The sequence below is a fragment of the Aquarana catesbeiana genome, linkage group LG13 (assembly GCF_042186555.1).
Source record: "Aquarana catesbeiana isolate 2022-GZ linkage group LG13, ASM4218655v1, whole genome shotgun sequence".
NCBI lineage: Eukaryota > Metazoa > Chordata > Amphibia > Anura > Ranidae > Aquarana > Aquarana catesbeiana.
Window position 1 is genome coordinate 84646406 of NC_133336.1, and position 26611 is coordinate 84673016.

Consider the following 26611-nt stretch of genomic DNA (forward strand, 5'->3'; position numbering starts at 1 on the left):
CACTAAATGATATATTGCTCAAACATACCATGGGAATATGTGAAATTACACCCCAAAATACATTCTTTTGCTTCTCCTGAGTATGGGGATACCACATGTGTGGGACTTTTTGGGAGCCTAGCCGCGCACGGGACCCCGAAAACCAAGCACCGCCTTCAGGCTTTCTAAGGGCGTAAATTTTTGATTTCGCTCTTCACTGCCTATCACAGTTTCGGAGGCCATGGAATGCCCAGGTGGGAAAAACCCCCCCAAAATGACCCCATTTTGGAAAGTAGACACCCCAAGCTATTTGCTGAGCGGTATAGTGAGTATTTTGCAGACCTCACTTTTTGTCACAAAGTTTTGAAAATTGAAAAAAGAAAAAAAAAATTTTTTTTCTTGTCTTTCTTCATTTTCAAAAACAAATAAGAGCTGCAAAATACTCACCATGCCTCTCAGCAAATAGCTTGGGGTGTCTACTTTCCAAAATGGGGTCATTTGGGGGGGGGGGGGGTTGTGCCACCTGGGCATTCCATGGCCTCCGAAACTGTGATAGGCAGTGAAGAGTGAAATCAAAAATTTACACCCTTAGAAATCCTGAAGGCGGTGATTGGTTTTCGGGGCCCCATACGCGGCTAGGCTCCTAAAAAGTCCCACACATGTGGTATCCCCATACTCAGGAGAAGCAGCTAAATGTATTTTGGGGTGCAATTCCACATATGCCCATGGCCTGTGTGAGCAATATATCATTTAGTGACAACTTTGTGCAAAAAAAAAAAAAAAATTTGTCACTTTCCCGCAACTTGTGTCAAAATATAAAATATTCCATGGACTCAACATGCCTCAAAGCAAATAGCTTGGGGTGTCTACTTTCCAAAATGGGGTCATTTGGGGGGGGGGGGGGGGGGGGGTTTTTGCCATCTGGGCATTTTATGGCCTTCAAAACTGTGATAGGTACTGAGGAGTTAAATCAAAAATTTACGCCCTTAGAAATCCTGAAGGCAGTGATTGGTTTTCGGGACCCCGTACGCGGCTAGGCTCCCAAAAAGTCCCACACATGTGGTATCCCCATACTCAGGAGAAGCAGCTAAATGTATTTTGGGGTGCAATTCCACGGCAGAGGTGATCAAATACCATCAAAAGAAAGCTCTATTTGTGGGAAGAAAAAGAACGCAAATTTCGTTTGGTACAGCAATGCATGACCGCGCAATTAGCAGTTAAAGCAACGCAGTGCCAAATTCTAAAAAGTGCTCTGGTCAAGAAGGGGGTAAATCCTTCTGGGGATGAAGTGGTTAAAAGACAATTGAAATAAATGAATGGACTGCCCTTGGTGGCAGTTGGGCGTAACCATAATTTGAGTGCCACGTCCTAAAGTACGTGAAGATTGGTTAGAGAATAATGGACTTTAAACGTATAAAATTTAGCAATTTATTAATCTACACATAATTTTGACAGGATGCAAAAAAAAAAAATAGACAACAGACAAAAAAACCTCTAAAATATGTGGCTCCCCTCGAGGATTTGTAAAAGATCCTCAAGGCTGGGGATACCACTTGTCCTCATAAATATCTTCCTGCTAATATGTCTCGCTCGACATGTTTCGTGACCATACATCGCTTTTTCAGAAGCTTTGATATATTTGCATCAGACATCGGAGTCACAGCACTACCCCCACAGCTCCATGGGACCCCCCAAGGCGGCCGTAATTGGCTCATGTGCCAGAATGTGGGGACACACAAAGGTAAACACTGATAAAGAGACCAAGTATCCGCTCGCCTAGAAAATGACTACCCTATCTTCCACAGAGCCTTTGTTTCCCTTATCGTCTTTCAGGACAGCACCTTGAGAGAGCGTGGCTCCACCCACTTGACAGGAAACACACCTCCACCAAACTTTAAAAGGAGGCTCCTTCCCACTTATCATCAGTTTATGTGTTTCCTCCGGCGGGAACACATGTGGGAGTTTGGAGCTCTCAAGGTTCTGTCCTGAGAGAACAGGCTCCCTACTCCACTATTTTTACCTACCTCAGGAGAGCCGATTCCTCCCATTTTCCACAGGCTTACGGGTGCCGGGTGGATGGGCTCCTTCTCCCTCGTCAGTGCTCGGGGAGAGCCAGGACTGCTCCGGGTATTGCTGCTCCCAGGCGGAGGCGTCGGGCATGTCAGGCATTTCTGTTTGTTTTTTCTTGCCTGCACATGTTTTTTCCCTGACGCCGCCGCCATCTTGGGAAGGGCAGTCAGAGGACTGCATCCGCCGGATGTGAGGTATCCGGAAGTGGGGCGGCATCCATGGAGCAGGCGCCAGGCGTCATTTCCGCCGGAAGCGCAGGGGGAGGAGGGAGGAATAGGTCTGGTGCCTATTTATTGCCGGTTCCGGTCCGGCGCACAGGTGCTATTGGAGTCCGGAACCGGCGTTTTCGCCACAAGCATCACGCTGCTGCCTCAGCATGGATTCAGGAACCGCAGCGAGTGGAACAGGCACAGGCACCAGCAAGGCCCAGGTAAGGAGCAGACTGTAGTTTCTGCTCAGCTTTACTGTGGGGTCTCTCTCTAGCCCTCTTCTCTCTAAATGTTAGTGAAGTTTGAGGGTATTTTTTCCCCCTGGTGGCGGAGGGGCCTGTCAGGGCACATGAGTCTGATAGCTTTTCTCACTGTGCACCTGTGGTGAGCAACCTTGAGTAATCAGGCTGACTCTAAAAGATGGTTTGTCTTTTTTCTCTCTCTTTTTTTCCCTTATCATGGCAGGCCAAGAGCTCTGACCCTGGGATTAGAAAGAGATGCCCTTCATGCAAAATTAAGTTAAATGAGGGCTGGAAAAAGGCTTTATGTCAAGCATGTATTGACTCCTTGGTGAGGGAAGAAACCACTTCCGCATGCAGTGATCTAATCGCATCTGCCAAAAAGGAATTGGATGCTACCATTCAAATCTTTCAGATCCTCACTCACCTATCCATCTGCAAGTCAGCCCACTACCTCACAGTCCTCTCAAGGCTCACTGTTAGTCCCGGCAGTAGAGGCGGAAATGGGTCCTCTGAACCGGGAAGGGCTTTCCCCATCCCATTCTAATGAATCGAATGAGGATAGTGATGAGCTGGAGAATATGTCTTCCAAGTATAAATTGTCTTTGGATCAGGTGGATGGCCTTTTAAAGGCTATTTATGCTACTCTAGGCCTTGAGGAAGAGCATAAGGAGATGTCTTTACATGACAAGATGTATGCAGGGCTTAGTGAGTCTAAGTCCCGTACCTTTCCAGTCCATGCAGTGATTTCTGAAACAATCAGAAAAGAATGGGCTGACCCTGATAGGAAACCATTTTTCTCTAGGGCTCATAAGAGAAGGTTCCCTTTTGATGAAGACCCAGCAGCTCTTTGGAATAAGGTTCCAAAACTTGATGCAGCCTTTTCTCAGGTGTCAAGATCTACTGATCTAGCATTTGAGGACATGGGGATCTTAAAAGACCCCATGGATAAAAAAATGGATCAACAGCTCAAGCGGACTTGGCAATCCATTATGGGCAACCTTAAGCCAGCAATGGCAACTACTTGCATCTCCAGAAACTTGGAGTATTGGGTAAATCAGCTTAAAGCTCATATAATAGCAGATTCCCCTAAACAAGAAATCCTTGACTCCTTTTCTACCCTCTCAGCAGCCGTAGCCTATGTCTCTGATGCCTCAGCAGAGTCTATCAGGATGACAGCTAAGGCGGCAGCCCTTGCTAATTCAGTTAGACGGGCTTTATGGCTAAAGACTTGGCAAGGGGACACAGCATCTAAAAACAAATTATGCGGGGTCCCTTTTCTAGGAGACTTACTGTTCGGCCCTGATTTGGATTCAGTTCTGGACAGGACTGCAGATAAAAAGAAATCTTTTCCTGTCAAAAAGAAGAAACAACCAGTCAAACGGTTTTTTCGTCCTCAAAGGGCTCAGGAACAGAACAAGTCTCAAGAGAAAAAGAAAAGCTGGTCAGGGCAGAGGGGTAAGGGCAGAGGAAATGTCCTTTTCCATCCTCCTGCGTCAGCCAGCAAGACGCAATGACAGTCGGTTACAAGTAGGGGGAAGACTACAAGACTTTCTCCCCTATTGGGCAAGCATAACAGAAAACCAGTACATCCTGAATATGCTAGCCCAGGGTTACAATATAGAATTTTCAGATCTCCCCCTAGAAAGGTACTTGGTGACAAATCTTCCAAGAGATGTAACAAAATCCCTGGCAATGAAGAGCCTATTAAAGGATCTGATAGATCAGGGGGTTATGACTTACGTCCCTCAGGGGGAGCTTTATCAGGGATTTTATTCCCGTATATTCCTGATAAAGAAACCATCCGGAGATTTTCGGTTAATCCTAAACCTGAAACCGCTGAACAGATCAGTCCAATACAAAAGGTTTCGTATGGACTCCATCTTCACGGTCAAGAATCTATTGACGAGGGAATGCTTTATGGCATCAATAGACCTTCGAGATGCCTATCTGCATATCCCTATAGCCCCGCAGTCCCAAAAATTCCTAAGATTGGCGATAAATTTGGGAAAAGAGGTTCTGCACTTGCAATTCAGGGCCCTCCCCTTTGGCCTGTCTTCTGCCCCACGAATTTTCACAAAAATAATGGCAGAAGCGCTTGCTCCTCTTCGCATGCAGGGGATTGCGGTAATTCCGTACTTGGACGACCTACTCCTTTTTGCCCCCTCCAGGGAAAGACTGCTAGACAACCTCGGAAGGACCCGAGGTCATCTAGAAACCCTGGGTTGGATCATAAATCTGCAGAAGTCAAATTTCGTTCCAGCCCAGAGAATACTATTCCTGGGGTATCAGATTTGTTCAAGGGAACAAAGGATTTTTCTCCCAGAAGAGAAGAAGGGGAAAGTCCTGAAGGTGGTAGCGTCCTTGCAGGCAAGCCAGCAATTATCAGTCCGACAAGTGATGTCATCCCTAGGAACCCTAACAGCAACCATACCAGCCATTCAATGGGCAAGGTTACATTTCAGGCCTCTCCAGAGCTTTCTCCTGAGAATATGGAATCACAGGTCAGAATCTCTGGAAGCAAAGGTAAAGATACCCACCAAAGTCAAGAGATCACTTTGGTGGTGGAGAAGACAGGAGAATCTGTCAGAAGGCCTGCTCTGGTCATTTCCAATAGAAAAAGTGGTAACAACAGATGCCAGTGTATGGGGTTGGGGAGCTCACTTAGACCAAGACTTCGCGCAAGGAATGTGGTCTCGGACAGAGGCAAGGAGGTCCTCAAATTGGAGGGAACTAAAAGCAGTCGCCTTAGCTTTAGATGCCTTCTCTCCCATCCTTCAAGGTTCTCATGTCCGGGTCCTCTCAGACAACGCCACTACCATAGCCTACCTAAACAAACAGGGGGGTACAAGAAGCAAAACACTTCAGTTGCTAGCTTCAAAGATCCTGGTTTGGGCAGAAAAGCATGTTCGGTCCTTATCAGCAGTCCACCTCAAAGGCACCTTAAATGTAGTGGCAGATTATCTAAGCAGAAGGCGGATTCAGGAATCAGAATGGAGCCTGAATCCGGAAATCTTTGCAATGATTACCAGGGCCTGGGGTCAACCGCAAATAGACCTATTTGCATCACAGGAAAATACACAACTCCCAGTATTTTTCTCTATTCACAGAAACGACAAGGCCCAGGGGACAGATGCGTTAATCCAGCCCTGGAACTTCCATCTGGGTTACGCATTTCCTCCTTTCCAACTTATCCCGTTGGTGTTAAGGAAGATACAGAGGGAGAAGGTGGAAGTAATCCTAATTACTCCATTTTGGCCAAAAAGGGCATGGTTTTCCACCATTCTACAGATGGCAGTCAAACCATTTTGGCGGCTGCCTCTCCGGCAGGACCTGCTCCTACAGGGTCCAATACAGCATCCGGGAGTGGCCAGTCTAAGCCTCACGGCCTGGTTTCTGAGGAGCAGTTGTTAAGAAACAAAGGTCTGTCACAACCCTTGGTAACTACCTTACTTTCCAGTAGGAAAATAGTGACCAGAAAAATCTATGCTAAATATTGGAAGGTCTTCAACTCTTTTTGTCATTTGACTAAGAGAAAAGTTAAAAATTTAGTGTCAATTTTGGAATTTCTTCAAGAAGGGGCAGACAAGGGATTGTCAGTCAGCACCCTTAAAGTTCAAGTAGCTGCTTTGGGAGTATTTCTAGAAAGACCAATCTCTTCTGAGCCCTTGGTTATAAGATTTTTCAAGGCACTTACCAGATCTAGACCAGCTCCGGCTAAGCACTTTCCCAATTGGGATCTATCAGTGGTCCTGCAAGCCCTTACAAAGGAACCTTTTGAACCACTACAAGGAATCTCTCTAAGGAATCTTACTCTTAAGACCTTGTTCTTAGTTGCAATAACGTCAGCAAGGAGAATTGGTGAGCTGCACGCCCTATCTGTTAAGAGACCCTTTTTAACCATCTACACAGATAGGATTATACTTAAAACCGATCCAGGTTTTTTGCCAAAGGTAGCGTCAGCACACAATAGGTCGCAGGAAATCATCCTGCCAACCTTTTGCTCTAACCCTTCGGGGGAAAAAGAAGGCAAATTCCACAATTTGGATGTAAGAAGGACTTTATTACAGTATCTGGAGGTAACAAGTAACTTTAGATCCTCGGATTCTCTATTTATACTTTTTTCAGGTAAAAAGAAGGGCCAACAAGCTTCTAAGGGGTCTATAGCTAGATGGCTTAAATCCGCTATTCTAGCAGCCTACGCTCAGTCGGGGCTATCTCCCCCGCTGGGAATTAAAGCACATTCTACCAGGGCTCAGGCCTCTACATGGGCAGAAATGGCTGGTGCCACCCCAGATCAGATTTGTAGGGCGGCTACGTGGTCAAGTTACCTTACGTTTGTCCGTCATTACAGACTGGATCTTCTGTCAGCCAGTGAACAGGCTTTTGGCAGAAAGGTCCTGCAGGCTGTGGTCCCTCCCTAAGTGGGTAAGTCTCTGTTATCCTCTCAAGGTGCTGTCCTGAAAGACGATAAGGGAAAAATCAAGTTAGACTTACCGGTAACTTGTTTTCCATGAGTCTTTCAGGACAGCAGCAACCCGCCCTTATTGTATTAAATTACTATGCTGTGACTAACCATATTCTGATTATGTGTTCCAGCTTGGGCCGGAGGTTCTCTACTACTACTGATGATAAGTGGGAAGGAGCCTCCTTTTAAAGTTTGGTGGAGGTGTGTTTCCTGTCAAGTGGGTGGAGCCACGCTCTCTCAAGGTGCTGTCCTGAAAGACTCATGGAAAACAAGTTACCGGTAAGTCTAACTTGATTTTTCAGGTTGGTGCAATAAAACCACAAATTGAACTATTTTAAAAGAGAGGTATACAATATGTAAAATCAAATCAAAATCTCCCCCTGGAGCCCTGCTATAGTGGTAACATAGTTACTGGTCTATCCTGGTAAAGCTCTGTAGATTCTAGTCCTGGGGACTATCTAGGCCTCCAAAGCTGTAGGGGTAGGAAGAGGGAGATATGAGGGGACAGATGTCTCTCTCTTTCTACTCTACCCCTACAGCTTTGGAGGCCCCATCAGATCACAGGATATGGTTCCAGTAATCCGGGTCCTTAGTCTGCTTGTCTTCACCAAACTGTTTGCAGGCTTTCTTGTGCATCATCTTTAGAGGAGGCATCCTTCTGGGATGACAGCCATGCAGACCAATTTGATGCAGTGTGAGGCATATGGTCTGAGCACTGACAGGCTGACTCCCCACCCCTTCAACCTCTGCAGCAATGCTGACAGTACTCATATGTCTATTTCCCAAAGACAACCTCTGGATATCACGCTGTGCACTCAGAACCTGTGGTCGACCATGGGGAAGCCTGTTCTGAGTGGAACCTGTCCTGTTAAACCGCTGTATGGTCTTGACCACCATACTGCGGCTCAGTTTCAGTGTCTTGGCAGTCTTCTTATAGCCTAGGCCATCTTTATGTAGAGCAACAATTCTTTTTTTCAGATCCTCAGAGAGTTCTTTGCCATGAGGTGCCAGTATGACCAGTGTGAGAGAGTGAGAGCGATAACACCAAATTTAACACCCCTGCTCCCCATTGACACCTGAGACCTTGTAACACTAACGAGTCACATGACATCAGGGAGGGAAAATGGCTAACTGGGCCCGATTTGGACATTTTCACTTAGGTGTGTACTCACTTTTGTTGCTGCGGTTTAGACATTAATGGCTGTGTGTTGAGTTATTTTACACTGTTATTTTGTTAAATATTTACAAAAATGTGAGCGGTGTACTGGTCTTCTAAAGAATAACTGCAAAAATAAAAATGCAACTCATGAGAACTGAACCCAGCATGGAGAAAAGCAAGGCCTTTATGTTGCAAAATTAAAAACAAGAACTTTTCTGGGAACAAACATTCAAAACCTGCAACTGCTGGAAATCGGCACTAAAGTAAAATGCAGTACCCTACGCAGTCAGTCAGAATTCTTCCTATGTCGGTGGGACATCAGCAAAGTGAACTGTTATTGGTTGTTACATGATACTGCACATGGAGCCGAATTTGCGATGTTTGATGAATAAACCAAGTGGTTATTTGATCAACCATTCAGATGCAGTGTTAAACTTTTTGCTGAATAGATGTACTTGGTGTGAGATTAGGAGCAAATGTTTGTATAGGGAGGATCCCCCTGGCAAGGGTGTAATTTAACCTGGAAAAGTCTTTTCCAGCTAGTCCTAATATTTGTGCATTTTGTTGAGTACTTTTTCCAGGTATTTTTTATAACATTTAACTAAAAATAATTTTTATCTAACTTTGTCATACATCCCCAATTTAAACTCAGAAGATGTACTATTTTAAGAAAAAAATTACTACAGCAACACCTCTCAAAAAAGTTGGGACAGGGCGACAAAAATCTGGCAAAGTACAACCCCAATTCCAAAAAAGTCTTCTTTTAACAACACCCTATGAACGTCTGGGGAAACAAGTAGACCAGTTGCTGGAGTTTTGAGAGAGGAATGTTGTCTCATTCTTGCCTGAGCATATGCTGCTCTAAAACCTGGTTATATCTTTTATCGTTGGTAGAATTTCTTCTATCACCTTCCAGGATGGCACACCTGAGAGATGAGGGCTCCTCCCTACAGGAAACAAACAATTGATAGCTTGTTATAAGTACCCACCGTTCCCCTTGATCCCCAGTATTAATTGTGTTTCCCCCGAACACAGCAGCATGTTTGTTTTGTTTAAAGATCAAATGACTGGGGAGGGTTGGATGGTCCCCTGTTGAGACAGATTCTAGGGAGGCTGGGGAAGGCTGAACTAACCTGCAGGCTTGTCCTCACAGGTCGTCCTCAAGGCTGCACCAGCGCTCTGGCTGCAGGGAGTGCGCACCATCGCTGCATGTGCATAAAACGCCGCCGGCGCCTGCTCTTTTCATCTCCTGGAATCATCAAGGAAGTGCTGCACTCCAAGCCTCACTCTGGTACAGGGCTGCATCACAGGAATTGGGTGGCGCCGGAGGAACAGCGCGACCCAGAAGTGTTAGAAACGCCGGGAGAACAGTGTGGAGAGTGGCGCAGAGAGACAGAGTAATTCAACGGACAGCAGTCGGCTTGCTGTACTAGCCCAACAAGCAGTACCGGAAGCCCAAGACCCAGCCAACCTCCTTATGGAACTGGAGGAAGAGATGGCGATTATAACTGCGCACAGATCCAGGTTGGGGCCTGGTGAGTAGAAACCCCTCTTGGAAAGGGAGGAGGGGAAGGGGGTGAGAGGTCCTTTCTTCTAAGGGGTCTGAGAATTCCTGGGCTGGCCAGAAGAGGCTGGGCTTCACCAATCACTTTATCCTTTCCCCCCTCCCCAGTACAAGCCCACAGTTAGGGGGAAGACAGAGTAAAATTACATGTATTATATACATAGAAATAAGTTGGGCTTTGGACTTTCTGGGCACAATAATCACTATAGTTGATTATATTAAAAATTAGATTTATTAAAGATTGTTTAAAAAGCGAGAATATACAGTAAAAGGACAGATACAGAAATCAGTTCATAGCAACACAATTACAATTATGCACTCCATACATAGCTCTATAATGTAAGAATAAATCATACAGAAATTGGAAATACCAATCTTTTTTTCCGATCTTGCTATACTTGCTGTTATGTTAACTCAGGATAGGTGTACCCTGCATCGCTCTGGTTAATTTTCATCACTATGCGGCCGCCCTGCGCCACGGCCCCCTTACGAGGGCGACAGGCGCACTATGGTATAACTGGTTCTCCAGGATACCTAGGGCTGCAACTGCTCTTTCCCTGTCTCACGCGTCTGCGGTTCCCATGCCGACGCTGTGAGCTGGGACATGCGCGGTATGCACCCGGCGGCCAGCTTGGATGACGTCACATCGGCTCCTCCGATTGGTGACTACAAGCGGGGCGTGTGTACAAGAGACGCTATCAGCGTCTCCCTATCCACGCTCTACACTGCCAGTCGCTCTTTACCCGAGCGTCTGTGTGGACGCCGCTTTTGGCTACAGGTGTCTGTCTATTTTGAATCACCAACAGGTATGTGACTGCTTAGCAGAAGATACATGTTCTACTTTAGTCAGGTCATATACCTTAATATGCTACTCTGACACTTTTTCATTTGTTTACCATTATTTTCCTCTTTTGGGTTTGTTTGTTCGGTGCTACAGCCAAACGATCTGGATGGGAAAAATTTCCTAACACCATACACAGGCGAGGCTGACCAGAGACTTTACATACCCTTTTTCTGCTTTTGGCCGGTGCAATATTCCTTCTGGTTACATCTTTCACTGGATTATTTCAGCAATAGACTGCTGAATGTAAAGACACATAGGGAAGACACTTTTTTATCCCCGCTGTTCATACATGTTTTCCAATTTACAAACATGATAATGGTAAGTGAAGTGTACTTTTAAATTAATTAATTACATTGATATTCAATTGGTTATATATTTAGCATCTGGAGGATATTTAAAGGTAATATTTACATCTATTCCCCAATATTTTGGATATATATTATGTACCATTTGTGTAAATAATTCATCAACACTAGCCACGCAGGAAACCCTAGTAACGCCTTAGTAATACCATCACTGTCATACATCTTCCTGTTAATGACAGATGCACTGGAAATATATATATATTACATTGTAACATGTTGCCATAGGACCTCTTTAATTGGTCTATTATGCTTATGAAAATAATTATCATTTTCATTAACCATAAATAGAATTAGTATAATCACAAAATCACTGAGATTACATATATATGACATCTGATGAAACACACACATGGTTACATACATGGAATTGGATCTCTATACTAGCCCATTTATTTTCTACTGACCTCCTGTGGGTCATTTCTTGTGCACATCTGACGGTCTCTTATCTGTATCTCTCCTCTTTCCTCCCATTCCCCATTTCCCTCCCATTTCCTTTCCCCTCCCTTCCTTTCCTTTCTTTTCTCCCCCCTCCCCCCCCCCCCCCTTTTCTCTCCATTCCCTTTTTCTTTGGCAGTCACATTTATCTTCTGTTTTAAATAGACTTACTAACTATTATTGTTTATCTACATTATTATCATGATACATACGTCCCCATAGTGTATGAATACTACCTAGGCCTTGTGGGACTGGCACCATCTGATGGGTCCCGGCGGCAGTGATATCAAATCCGCAATATTTTTACTATCTGGTTATAGTCTTTTTAGTTAGTCTATTTAAAGGGGTTGTAAAGGTAAAAATTTTTTCACCTTAATGCATTCTATGCATTAAGGTGAAAAAACTTCTGACAGAACCGCCGCCCCCAGGCCCCCCGTTTTACTTACCTGACGCCTCGAAAGTCAGCTTCGCGTTCCCGACATCTGTTCCTCCGCTCACCCTGGCCGCTGATTGGCTGCAGTGGATGGATTGAAAGCAGCGCAGCCATTGGCTCGCGCTGCTGTCAATCACATCCGATGACGCGGCGCGCCGGGGGGCGGGGCCGAGTGATACAGCGAGCGGCTATAGCCGCCGGCTGTATCACGGGAGCGCGCCCGCAAGCACTCACCACCGTGCGAGGGAGCTCGCATTAAGGTGGTGAATGCTTGCGGGGAGGAGCTGAAACAGCCGCCGAGGGACCCCAGAAGACCAGGTTCGGGGCCACTCTGTGCAGAACGAGCTGCACAGTGAAGGTAAGTATAACATGTTTGTTATTTTAAAAAAAAAAAAAAAACACCTTTACAAACGCTTTAAGTTACATTTATTGGATGTTTTGTATATTTCAGTAATCTGTTCTGTGCTCCTGAAGAAGCGCTTTGGCGTGCAACATGTTGAGCAAGTCCTAGACATCGATTGTTATCATTGCATAGCTCTCTGTTAACTACAATATAACCGCATGGGAAAAAAAGATTGGTATTTCCAATTTCTGTATGATTTATTGTTACGTTATAGAGCTATGTATGTAGTGCATAATTGTAATTGTGTTGCTATGAACTGATTTCTGTATCTGTCCTTTTATATTCTCGCTTTTTAAACAATCTTTAATAAATCTAATTTTTAATATAATCAACTATAGTGATTATTGTGCCCAGAAAGTCCAAAGCCCAACTTATTTCTATGTATACAATTATGTTAGGACGTGGCACCTAGTACCGTATGCGTATCCACATCACCACTATGTGTTGATACTTTGGTAATTTAAAATTACATGTATGCTCTATCTCCTGTCTTACAGAATCTCCCAGCAGAACCCAGGAGGCCCCAAATAAACAGCCTCCTGCCGCAACAGGGCATAGCTCCTCAAAGAAATGTGGGTACTGTAAGGATAAGCTCCCAAAGTCCCATTCCAAGCCCTTTTGCTATAAGTGTATCAATAAATTAGCAGGGAAAGAGGCCTCTACCTTGATGAAGAAGTTCCTTTCATCTATGCAGAGGGAAATGCTGGCAACAGTCAAATATTTCTGTGAAGCTGCCGGGCAGTCATCAGCCCAAGGCCCTGACTCAGAAGAACTTGCCCCTAGAGAAGGCCCATCCTCCCAGGAGAGTCCGGAGGGGGTCCTAGTGATCTCCTCCCACCCTCAGAGTCACTACCTCTTGCTCAGGAAGAAGAGGATGGGGGGGGAATGGAAAGCCAGGTCAAATCAGACCACAGCTCAGATGGGGAGGTGGATCCAGACCAGCTAAGCAAGACACAGGAGGATGTAAGGTTAAGGAGACACCCTTCACCCTTGAGAATCTGGATGGACTCCTACAGGTGATTTATGCCACAGAGGAGATTCCAGAGACCCCTAGAGTGACCTCTGCACAGGACAAGGTTTATAGGGGGCTGAGCAAGGCTCAATCCAGGGTGTTCCCACTCCATCAATCCCTAAAGCAAGGGTCTCAAACTGGTGGCCCTCCAGCTGTTGAAAAACTACAAGTCCCATGAGGCATTGCGAGGCTGATGGGACTTGTAGTTCCGCAGCAGCTGGACGGCCACCACTTTGAGACCCCTGCCCTTAAGGATCTGATTCTACAGGAATGGAGGGAACCTGAAAGGAGAATTGTCAGACAAAAAACTTGGAAAAGGAGATTTCCCTTTAAAGAGGGTGATGAAGAGACATTCTTTAAACTCCCAAGACTGGATGCCGCTCTGTCTCAAGTCACCAAGCAGTCTGACCTCTCCTTTGAGGATGCAAGGCTGTATTAAGGATCTGATGGACCGTAGATTGGAGTCCCTTCTTAGAAAGGCTTGGGATGCAAATACATCAGCTGTGGGTCCAGCCTTAGCGGCAGCCTGTGTAGCCAGGAGTGCAGATTTCTGGGTGGAGAAACTTACCAAACACCTGTCACAGGAATCTGAATCGAATGACATCCTTGACTCCCTATCGGTGATAGGAAAAGCTGACGCTTACCTTGCAGATGCCGCAGTTGTGTCTGCAAGCTAAAACGGCTACATTAATTAACTCAGCTAGAAGAGCTGTCTGGATTAAGGCCTATGAAGGAGATGTTACACCAAAGGGTAAACTATGCAGCCTTCCCTTTCATTGCTGTTTGGTCAGGGCCTGGATGACGTTCTGTCTAGGTCCTCAGAAAAGGGTAAAAAATTCCCAGTAAAACCCAAAAAGGAAAAATGTAAGAAAATTTTTCGTGGTCTCCCGGAGCAACCGCAGCATAGAGCCAAAGAAGAGCCCAACAGAAGGTGGGGCTACGGTAGGGGTAAGGCAAAATAACTATTTGTTTTCCTCCCCCAAGGTCGGCGCCAAAGAAACTAAGTGACATCAAGATCAGGGTGGGGGTCGGCTGTCCCACTTTGTCCCTCAGTGGGAAAAGATATCAGATAGCACTTACATCTGCCAGTTCCTGCGAGAAGGTTATTGCTTGGAATTTTCGGCAAAACCCCCCTCTGTGATCACCCTTACACATCCCCCCCAGGGATGCCCTGAAAAGACCAGCCCTTCTATCTTTCAGTGTGGACTGTTTCAGCATACTTTGTCATCAATTCACCTGCATTTGAACTTTTTTCACTTCCCTATGGTCCTATTTCATCTGGTTTCGTCCAGTGGAATTTGTACCTATTTGCACTCAACAATTAAACATTTATTACTGTTGTATGATATGTATGCACTTTATGATATATTTTGCACATGATTTATTATGTTGTCATTTTAGCGCTACACTTTTTGTTTTGTGTTTTTGCTTCAAATTTTGTCGATTTTTGTGTTAGCTGCTCTCCATTGTATAATATTTTGGTAAGCGCAGTAATCACACTCTCGCATTCATTTCTAGTTTAAGTGAGCATCCATGGTAGGTTTGCAGTTCTGCCATACTCTTTCCATTTTCGGATGATGGATTGAACAGTGCTCCGTGAGATGTTCAAAGCTTGGGATTTTTTTTATAACCTAACCCTGTTTTTTTATAACCTAACCCTTAACCTAACCCTGATTTAAACATCTCCCCAACTATACATCTAATTAGTAAATAGAGTCTCAGTATATATACACAACTGGACTCTATTTACTAATTATGACTTCTGATGGCAATTGGTTCCACTAGTTGGGGGATTTAGAGTATAACACATAAAATCACAATAAAATACATTTATGTTTTTAGTTGTAACATGACAAAATGTAAAAAATTTCAAGGGGTATGAATACTTTTTCAGGGCACTGTATATGTTGCTTTTCATTTTTTGATTTTTCAAATTTTTTGGGAATTTTTTGTGTGTGTTGATCACAGCATTTTATATGTGTGTACTTCATGTTTATACATCTAGGTAGAATCTATTGATACATCACACATTTTTGTGATTATTTTAGGTACATTAACTATATTGTATATACAGTTTTTTGAGCACTACACATTGCAAAACATTTTTTTCACAAACAGAAGTGGATTATAGAAACCAAATTTTGTAAGATATTGGGAAGGATTCACGATTTCTAGGTGTATATTTTTTAATGAAAATATACCAGCGCCTTACTTTACTGTTTTAGGAAATCATTGACAGGGTGATTCACACTTAAAGGGGCAGCAGTTATATGTTAAGTAATTATAGGTTGGTGCCTTCTTTTTGGTTATTTAAACATTTGATGTTTCCTGTTTTCTATTGTGAATACAATATGGTTTAATGAGATTTGCAGATCCTTGCACTCTGTTTTTATGTGGATCTTACTCAACGTCCCAACTTGGTAACACGTTTTGAAATTCCAGCAGAGGCCAAAAGCTCTGTATCTCCTTTTTCTAGTCTGAGTGCTGCTATGCAGGGGATTTCAAATTCAGGTGCCTACATGTGTTACACTTAGAGGTTTAATCATTTTTGAATAAATCCTTAAGACCCCTTTCACCCTGGAGGTGTTTTTCAGGTGCTTTAGCGCTAAAAATAGCACCTGAAAAAAGCCTCATCTACAATCCCAGCGTGAAAACCAGAGTGCTTTCACACTGGGGCCCTGCGCAGGCAGCACGTCAAAAAAAGTTCTGCAAGCAGCTTCTTTGAGGCGCTTTAGGAGCGGTGTCCTAAAGCACCCCTGCCCATTGAAATCGACGGCCAGCGCCGCCAAAGCACCTGCAAAGCAACTCGGCAGCGGCACTTTGCGGGTGCTTTTAACCCTTTTTCGTCCGCTAGCGGGGGTTTAAAGCGCCCCGTTAGTGCCCGAAAAGCACCGCAAAATGACGGTAAAGCGCCGCTAAAACTAGCGGTGCTTTACTGCTGATGCCCCAGGGCTTACAGTGTGAAAGGGCTCTAACTGTGTTACCATTTTTTTTTTCATAATCCAATATCTTACTACTGGTTCAAGATGGACCACTCACCTGGTCCTATGGCATTACCCTGCTCCCGAAAAGGGAACAGTGACAGAGCAACACCTTGCTGGTTCGGCAAGTCAGGAACCAATGCCATAGGAGCATTTACATATTCTCTTGGAAATCCTTTCTCTGGCCATGTGCTTCCAGAGATCGGAAAACTAGTGACCAAAGTAGGTCCATGAAGATATAACAGTACTCATAGGAATGTTAATGTTGCATCTGCTTATATAGCCCTGGGCAGGAGTGCATTTCTTGTGGGATTTTCAGTACTCTGCTTTCCTAGGATGCAATGCAGAGGGGTAGTAAGGTTGCCAGCACCTGGAAGCTGGGGTTTGAGGTAAATATTTTCATTTAAAACCTTTAGCTTTTAGATTGTTAATTTGGGAGGTGGGTGCTCAGTAAGAAGCAGAATTTTAAAATTCAAGAAGCTCATTGCCCTGAGATCCTGGGCCTGGTTAAAGGATCACCACCTAATCAAAAGATCTTCCACTAAAATCCCAATAAAATACATTTACGTTTTTGGTTGTAACCTGACAAAATGTGGAAAATTTCAAGGGGTATGAATACTTCTCAAGGCACTGTATATCTGAAGCAATCTGCAAAAGGTTGACTTATTAGTTTTGGTAAGACGTTCTCCTACGGCATGGCTGCTCTGTAAACTGAGAAGTGGCATGTCGCCTCTTAACTTTAGCGTAACGACATCTTAAATCCTGGCCCAGCATCAAATGAATATTGAATGTTCGCTACTATTTCCATAAACAATTTTTTTAATATACAGGTCCCCTGAGTCTTCTCATGACCTTGTAGATTCCAGTGCTGTAGACAGATGCCTAATTAATGCTGTTGCTCGTTCTTCCATGTTTTTTTTTTTTTTTTCAGGGCACTGTTACATGATTAAACAGGTGGTTTGGGGATATATTAGACAGATGTATCTGCCTAGTCTTTCCTTCAGGGTGTAGCTGATGTTCTTAGCCAGAGATTTCTCATCAGTTCAGGATTTCAACAGAAACTTTACTTTGTAAAGTGGAGCAGGCTTAAAAAGTAAATGCCAAACGTGACAAATATTTAGTAGCAGCTTAATCGCATACTGCTGAATTGTAAATGATTATTGTAAAAGTTGCACTCTAGGCAAAATGAAACCATTCAGATGTTTATGGGGAGCACTACACAACTGGTCAGGACTTGAGTTTTTAATCCAGGCCTCTGCATGTTGTTCTATATCTGGTAACTCCTTTTGCTAACCCGTTTTAATGTATCCCTAGACAGGCTTACTCTTTGCTATCTGTGTGTTCCAAACTAAGATGTTATCACAGCTAGTAATCTGATTGGTAAAACATCAAGCAGATTGAGATGCAGTTACACTGCGAAGGCTTCTGGAAGCAGGAACATCCACAAGAAACGTGAGAAGCTCTGTGAAATCTGGCTACAGTGGATTGCAGAGCACTAAGTTACAATTCGAACACATTCAGATTTTTAGCAAAGATTACATGGTTTCTAATTATCATTAACAATTCACTAACTATTGGCTGGATTTGCTATGTAAAATGAACTTCAAGCGACACATAAACAAAGAGGAAAGCAGCTGCACGCCAGATGTATCATAAAAGTCAATTTTTATTGTTTGAAATATTCACTAGGCAATGGCAGTCCCCACCCTAGGACCGCCGCCTCTGGTTTTACCCAATTGACTCTTAATTGTAGAGATCTCTATGATTAAGCCTTGATTGGGTGAAATGCGCTAGATGTCAGACTAAAATTTAATTAAAGTGTATCTAAAACCAAAAACAAAAATTTTATATATTGCAGCTTACCCATTGCTGTCATTCAGACTGGACTTGAACATGTCTGCCTTTTGTGCATCTCCCTTTATATGGGGGGATGAGGGGATTAGTAGTTAACAGAAGGAAGATAACATTGTTTATGCTCCCAGTTCAGCTCACAGGAAGCGACAAGGACAATGCAATTTTGCCAAGATCAACAGGTATTTTCTGTACTTGTGAAAATGTTCTAAGTCTAAAAAAAGCAGACAAATGCAACCACCACATCTAAGGACTTGTATGCAGCAATATATTACTTTTTTGCTTTTGAGATTAGTCCTACCTTTACCTAGTTTAGATGATAGCAGCTTTTTTTTCTCATGGTTAACTTTTTAATTCCACTTTAATGATTGTGGGCACACGTTGAAGTACAATTATCACTAATCATTATTACCAATGCTAATCAGTTGAACAAAGGTAGACACCTATACTAATAACTGTTGTGACCAGTAAAGAAATAAAAAGAACAATTGCACACATATGCTTCTTGCGTGTCTTTAAAGTGGTTGTAAACCTCAGACATGAAAAATGAACAAAGCATATCCCTCTATAGTGTGTACTTGTCTCAATTGAAAGCACTAAGTGTAATTTCTATCTACTGCTTTGTTCCTCTGCTATCAGCCTGAATCACTTCTGACAAGTTTTCCTGACACCAAGAGAAAAATGGTGACGGGGAGGGACCTCCAGCAGATTGACAGCTTCAGCTCTGTTCCTGTGTGCTGTGTGAAGGGGTGTGTGTCCCTTCCCTCCAATCAGCTCTCTGAGAACGATTTTATTATGATTTACTATAAAGCCACAGTCCTGGTTCTGATGTGTGTTTGTTTTTGTTCTTTAGCTCTTGGTTGTTGGAGGCTCCTTTGGACTCCGTGAATTTTCACAAATTCGTTATGATGCCCAAAAGCTTAAAAGTAAAGTAAGTTTTCATAAAGTTTATTGCTTTTTTATTTGTTGTCTGCATGTGAATAACATTGCCATTTGTTGGTACAGCACTTTTTTTTTTTCTCCTTAACTCCTAAGGACTTCAGAGGCCTCTGAACTCAGGGCAAGCATGCGGCATGCTCCAATCAGAGCTCTTTTAGGCTCTCTCACTTTGCAGTGCATGCCTCTCTATAGGTCAGTGGTTGATGTAGAGCTCCTGAATAGGAAAGCACTTTGCACCTTGCATAGAGTTGTCTTTGTATACCTGCAGCAGCTCGAATTCACATCTTCCATAGCCAAATACAAGAGGTCCTGATTGAAAAACCTTGGCATATCCTTTGAGTGAAGAAGCTTGCCAAACCCCTTGTGCCTCACTCACATTCTTATTGGCCATCATATTCATGGGCCAAAAGGTTTGTAGAGGCAGCAAAAGCGTAGATAAGTTCTGTGACTACGAAAGTGTTGGGATATTGGAGCCTTGCCTGTTGAGAACAGATGGCATTTATTTCTTGCATTTTATACTTGCTAGCAGCTCTCCTTTTTTCAGTTTCAATGATTTTTATTGGTTTTAGCAACAATAAACATAGTCTACTACCGGTGGGTCAATTGTTACAGAATGTAATTAGAGTAGGAAGCAAATAACATACTGGGGGGAATTCAATAAAGTTTCTGCGACACTTTTCTGGCGTTAATCCCTTTTAATAATGTATTTCGCCGAGTTCATGAAGCATTTGCGACACCTTTGGTTCTAACAGCAACTCGTGCACCAAAATCAGGTAGTTCTAAAATGTGCCACTTTTACGTTGTGTCACATTGAATGCGCCAAATGTAAAAGTGGAGCTAATTAGGACCAACTCTCTTTTGGTGTACAGAGAGAAAAACTGGCTCGAAGAGATTTTGTGAAAGCGTCTCTTCTACATTCTAAAAGTGGCGTAGCAGGGGCCAAATTCTAGTACAGGTATATGAATATAATATATAGTTCTAGACAGGTATATGAATTTGACACATTCTTCACTACTTTTAAAATGCATGAGAGGCACTTTCGCAAAATCTGCCTGCGCCAATCTTTATGAATTCCATGGATTGATTCAGAGAAGCAAAGCTTAAAATGACAGAATTGTGCAGCCTGATTTGCTAAAGCAGGCCATATACTGATCGAAATTCGGCCAGTTCAGCAGGGACAAGATGGATTCCAATTGGTGTGGGGCCATCCCTACTCAATAGAAGTCAATTGTTTGATCGACTTATGTCGGAGGAACATTTTGGAGAATGTTTCTCAAACAGCGGTTGCAGCTTATCAGCTGCAGCCACTCATGGATATATTCTCATAAACCCATATTTTTTCACAATAGAAAATTTATCAAATGAAAACTCAGAAAATGTACCATTTTAAGAATGAAATAAGGTGAATTTGAAATTGATAGCAGCAACTTGTGTCAAAAATGTTGTGACAAGGCCATGTTTACCACGGTGTAGCATCCTCTCTTCTCTAACCCCTTGGCGCCGGCCCATACGCAAATATGCGGCCTCTATTTCAGGCATTCTTGCCTGATGTAGAATTGTAACTGCTCAACAGTCCGGGGTCTTCTTTAATGTATTTTTCGTTTCAAGATGTGCCACATATTTTCAACTAGTGAAAGGTCTGGACTGCAGGCAAGCAAGTTAAGCACTCAGACTCTTCTACTATGAAGCCATGCTGTTTTCATAGATACAGTGTGCGGTTTAGCATTGTCCTGCTGAAATATGCAAGGCCTTCCCTGAAAAAGATGTCTGGATGGTAGCATATGCTGCTCTAAAACCTGGATGAATCTTTCAGAATTGGTGGTACCTTTCAAGATGTGTGAGCAGCCCATTCCATATGCACTAATGCACCCAATACCATCAGAGATGCAGGCTTTTGAACTGAGCGCTCAAGATAACTCTCCTTTAGTCTGGAGAACAAGGCACCCATGGATGCCAAAAGAAGGTCAAATTTTGATTCATCTGACCACAGAACAGTTTTACACTTTTCAACAGACCATTTTAAAAGAGCTTTGGCCCAGAGAAGACGGTGATGTTTTTGGATCACGTTCAGATATGGTTTCTTCTTTGCACGATAAAACTTTGCTTTGCATGTTTGGATGGCATGGCAAACTGTGTTCACAGACAGTGATTTTTGGAAGTATTCCTGAGCCCTTGCAGTGATCTCCATCACAGAGTCATGCAGTTTTTAATGCAGTGCTGTCTGAGGATCATGGGCAGCCAGTATTGCGCTTCGGCCTTGTCTCTTGCGCACAGAGATTCTTGGAATCTTTTGAAGATATTATATAGTGTAGATGATATATTTGAAGTCTTTGCAATTTTACTTTGAAGAACATTATTCTGAAATTGTTTAACAATTTTTAGATGCAACTTTTCACAGATTGATGAAGCTCTGCCCATCTTTACTTTTGAGACAAGATGCTTTTTTGATACCCAATCATGTTACTGACCTTTTGCCAATTAACCTAATTAGTTGCAAAATGTTCTTCCAGTAATTCCTTGTTAGTATCTGTCAGGGAATCCCTGTGAGACGTCTGGCACATAGATGTGTGCAAGCACATAGAGTTTCCCATAGAATGGCTAACAGTTGCGAGGGTCCGCAGTCATGTGTGCGCATGCACACGCATAATTACTCTTGGCGCCAGACGGCCTATTTAAAGGGACTCTAGCCTCATATCCTTTGCTGACTGATCTTCAGCTGTGTCCTGTATCCTGATCTGAACCTGTGTGCTCTCCTAGTTGCTGACCTGGCTTGTTCTTTGACCTTGGCTGTGTATCCTCTTCCTGTGTTGCTGCTCACCTCTGACCCGACTCCATTCCTGACTCTGGCTCTGTTTATGATTTGGTACCCCACTCCCTGCCTGCTAATTACCCTGGCTATTCCTGATCCTGGCTTCTGTTAACCCTTGGGTGCCTGCCTGGCTGTCTCCTGCTCCAGCTCTGCACATCGCTGCATACTCCAGTCTCCAGAACCCTGACAAACTGCCGGTCCGGAATCATCCACATCAGGCACTCGTGTCCCTCTTGTCCTTCAGCTTCCTCTGTCTCATCCTCAGTGGGGACAGAAGATATAAAAGAGGCCGACCTCATCAACTCAGTCTCCTATCAGGTACATGACAGTATCACTTACTTTGACTTTTTGTTGCCCTGTCTCAACTTTTTTGAGATGGGTTGCTGCCATCAATTTCAAAACCACCTTATTTTGTTTCTTAAAATGGTACGTTTAAACATTTGATATGTTTTACATTTCCTATTGTGAATAAAATGTGGGTTTATGAGATTTTGTAATCATTGCATTTTGTTTTTATGTAGATTTTACACAGCGTCCCAACTTTTTGGGAATTGGGGTTGTATTATCCTGAGCCACTGTTGGCTCCTCTGTGATTATTATTTGTATCCTTTGATGCTGTGGAGTCTCAAATTTAAAAAAAAAAAGATTTTTTTTTTGTGTGTACTTTTATAATTTACCATGTATCGTATGATAGGTTTGTATTGTACTGTCTAGGAAAATATTTTTTAAAATATCAGTGATGATTCAGTGTTTGGCAGCGGCTAACAGGCCAGATTTTCAGCACAGGTGGCTCAGTCAAAATGACTCAACTATTGATTAAAGACTTGTCCAGATTGACAAACTGAGCTGTCTCAGTCAGTGACCACCATCTTTGAAATTAGAATTAAATTAATTCAGTTAATTTCAATTTAATTGCTGCATCTCATGAACTCCTCTGGGCAAGACAATTATTTGTAAATTTCTACATTTAGAGACATACTTTTGAGTGTTTTTTCCATTATTTAGAAAAGGTTACCTCTGGTTCTTATTGATCATTATTCCAAAGAGGAGAGATCCATAATTCCTTATTTACAGTAGCATACTTTTCCAGTTATCTGCTTGGGTAAACAAATATGTCCATGCAGGAGGAATAGGGCCTAAAGAAAATACGGGTCTGCCCTTGCTAAACCTCCTTTTGAAAGTGCTATTTTTCTGATTGTTGTGCTTGCCCACTGGCTGAAATATTTCCTGAGTTTCCTGACCTTAAAAGGTGTGCAAATATGAATAGAGAAGCTATAACTCCTTATTTAATTATGTGTTCTGAACCAGTAACTTGAAGTATTTAAAGTGGTTGTAAACCCCGTTACACCACTTCTTTTTTGTAAACCCCGTTACACCACGGTGCAAGTTTAGGAGATATTAACTGTACCTACAGGTAAGCCTTATTATAGGTAAGCCTATAATAAGGCTTATCTGTAGGTACCGTTTAGGAGATATTCACTGTACCTGCATGTGCCGACGTCATCTGTACATGCGCACTGAAGAAACGGCTAGCTCGTGCCGTTTCTTCAGGAGCTTTGCTATGACCGCCGGCTCCTGCGCGCATGTGCGGGAGTGACGTCATCGCAGCTCCGGCCAATCGCAGCGGAAATAACTTCGGGAGACATGTCGCTGGTCACATCGGTGTACGGGGACCGCTACAACTGCTTCGATCTAAGGTAAGTATTTCATAATGAGCTAGCATCCGATGCATACTAGCTGTGAAGTGTGTTCACTGGAACTATCATTTCTTCAACAAATCAGGTGATGGGAGCCTTGCTTTTGACAAATAAAACCTGTTCTGACTGATGTGCATCCCAAAATATATTTTTCTGTGTTTATAGACAAGTTTCCATTTACCACATTTGCCATGTAGGTCCATGGTTTTTCTCCTGCATTCATTAACAGTGGTAGGATTGGACAGATCTAGGAAAGTATTAAACTATATGTTACTCCAACATTTCATATTCCTGATATGTGTGCGGTATATCGTGTACAGGGGGTCCCCGACTTACGAACATCCGAGTTGCAAACAACTCCTACTTACGAACGGGGCCCGAATGACGTCACTGCCGGCCGAATCTTCCTCTCCTTGCTTGACTGAGCCGTTCCTTCGTTCCTGGCCTGCCCATCCACAGGCCTGGTAAGGTCCGGTGGCCTGCCAGGCTGCTAAAACTGCCCGTCGTGGCCGCGGCCTAGTGAAGCCTCCAGGATCCCCGGTCTTTCCTGTGCCGCTGCCCCGCCGAGGTGCACTGCGGCCGGCCTGCCCGGACTCGGATCACAGACACTGCTGCTGTCTCCATCCATCCATCTCCCTGCTGTGCCATCACACATCAACACATCGGCTCCCCTCTCTCTGGTGTCTCCTGTCCCTGCTGCCATGTAAACTGTAAGAGGGGAGAGCTGTGCTGTGCTGTGCTGTGGAACTCTAACACAGTGCTGGGACTCCTGTTTTGGAGGTGACAGGGTCAAAAAAGAGAACCTGTCACCTCCAATTGCTATCACACAGGGAATTGTTTTCTCCTGTGTGATAGCAATAAAGTTTAAATGAAAAAAAATTGATAAAAATAAAAAAAAATAAGAAATACAGTAATAATTAAATTAATAAAATAAAAAAGAAGTAATTAAAAAAGTAAAGAATAAGAAAAATAATATTAAAAATAAGAAAATTATACAAAAATAAATAAAAGACTGGATTTGCACTGAAAAAAAGGTACTGTTCCGACTTACAAACAAATTCGACTTAAGAACAAACCTACAGTCCCTATCTTGTTCGTAACCCGGGGACCACCTGTACTTGTATGAAAAAGTATGTTCTCTTTGCATTCCTTCCTTTGTCCTCTTTTGCCTTGCAATTCAGTTTTAAACTGAATGGATTGGTTTACAAGATAAGGGATCACATATACTTTAAGCTCATTATATTTGCCCACCAATATGAATATTTACTGCAAAAATAGTTTCTTTCTTTATATTGGCTGGGTAGGTAGCTTATTGGAAAATGTTTGAGTGCCCATTAAAGGAGTTGTATAGACAGAAAGTTTTTTTTTATCTTGGTGCATTTTATGCATTAAGATAAAAAACCTTCTGTGTGTAGCAGCCTCCCCAGCACCCCCTAATTACTTGCCTGAGCCCCACCTCTCTCCAGCGATGTCCACGAGTGTCCTAGCCATCTGAGAGGTGCCACTGGCTCCCCTGGCTGTCAATCAAAGTCAGTTAGCCTATTGGGGGAGTGAGGTAGTGGGGCCTGGTCTGGGCTCTATGTCTGAATAGACCAGCGGAGCTGTGGCTTGGCTCGGGTGCCCCCATAGCAAGCTGCTTGCTGTGGGGGCACTCGACAGGAGTGAGGGGCCAGGAGCAGTGAAGAGGGACCCGAGAAAAGGGGGGTCAGGGCTGCTCTGTGCAAAACCAACTGCACAGAGCAGGTAAGTATAACATGACTTTACGATCACATTAAACATACCTCCCAAACATCCCAGATTCGCCGGGACCATCCCAGGATCCTGCGAATCTGGGTCCCACAGCCTCCCTGAAATGTCCCTCATTCTCAAGTTCAAAAGTTGGGAGGTATGACATTAAGTCATAGCAACCAATCACAGCTTTACTCAATAGTTCATATTAAACTAGTATAAACTGATCTGAAATTGGTTGCCATGGGTTACAATACACTACATGTATGAACCATAATAGTGAATACAATTCACCATCACATACATTAAATCCTTTTTAAAACCAGACTTTATTTATGCATGTTTTAGAAAAAAAAAAGAAAAGAAAATGCTTACACATTATGGACATACCTCTCCTTAGTCAAGGTGTACATATGATAAGACTAGGGACAGGTATGTCTGTGTGCCCAAATGTTAGTGTTTGCCGCATCTGCATAAATAAAGTCAGCCTTTTATGGGGATCTTGGGATATGCTGGTAATTCTGGTTATTGCTTTTACTGGATAGAACGTTTTTATTCAAGCATATAAAAGTCAGTAGAATATTCAAGACATTAAAACCTGTATGTAAGTATTATTTTAATATATTCATTTTCATACAGAATGTGGAATGAATCAGTTGTCCTATTCAGTAGCATGTTATTACAATCACATAGAATTTGTTTGTTTAGCAGCACCATTTGTTCTTCTTACATGAAGCTGCTTCAAGGTCAGATGTTTTCTTGGAGGTGTGTAGAAGAATGAAAATGAGACGTGTGTAGGAAAGAAATGCCGGTCACTCTCAGACAAATAAGTACTTAGCCAGATGTTCAATGCATTGCTGATTTTAACTTGTGCTGGAAGCTGTCTGTCTTTATGCAATGTTAAAGTAGAGCCAGGTGGTGGAGCTGTTCTATCTCTGCAGGTTTATTTCCTCTGAGCGGGGTGGTGTGCATTACAATGAAAGCATTGCAGGAGACAGCAAAGAATAAGAATTCAGCTAGTGTCATGTCATAGGAGATGTGGGGAGCCCATTTACCTTGGGCTAAACTTTATTCTTCTATCCAATTCTCCTTTCATCCTTCCCTGACCCAACATATAAGTCAAAGTTTTTTTTATACACTTATCTGGTTTTAATGTCATTTATACATTCTAGCTGGACAAGCTGCTGTATTATTAGTATAATATTTATGTAAATTGTTTTTTAATCTATAATGGCATTATATTAAAGTGGATCTATCATTAAAATGCACAGTCATATGAATCAACGGGGCACAAGCCTGCATAACCAAATCACATTATTATTGTAATCACAATTTTATAGGGAATTTATAGAAAGTATCATTTTGTGTACCCGTAACCCTTAAAAATTACCCCTTGACCATAAATTCCTCCTAAGATAACACACCA

At 43.0% G+C, this 26611-nt stretch overlaps 1 protein-coding gene across 1 annotated transcript in view; it reads left to right on the plus strand.

Annotated features, from left to right (window-relative positions):
- COX16 (cytochrome c oxidase assembly factor COX16) overlaps positions 1–26611 on the plus strand; it is a 207567-nt gene that overhangs the window by 13334 nt on the left and 167622 nt on the right. Inside the window, exon 2 of the mRNA XM_073610608.1 lies at positions 18866–18943. Within this exon, the coding sequence (XP_073466709.1) occupies positions 18866–18943 (78 nt within the window). The remainder of the gene's footprint in view (positions 1–18865; positions 18944–26611) is intronic.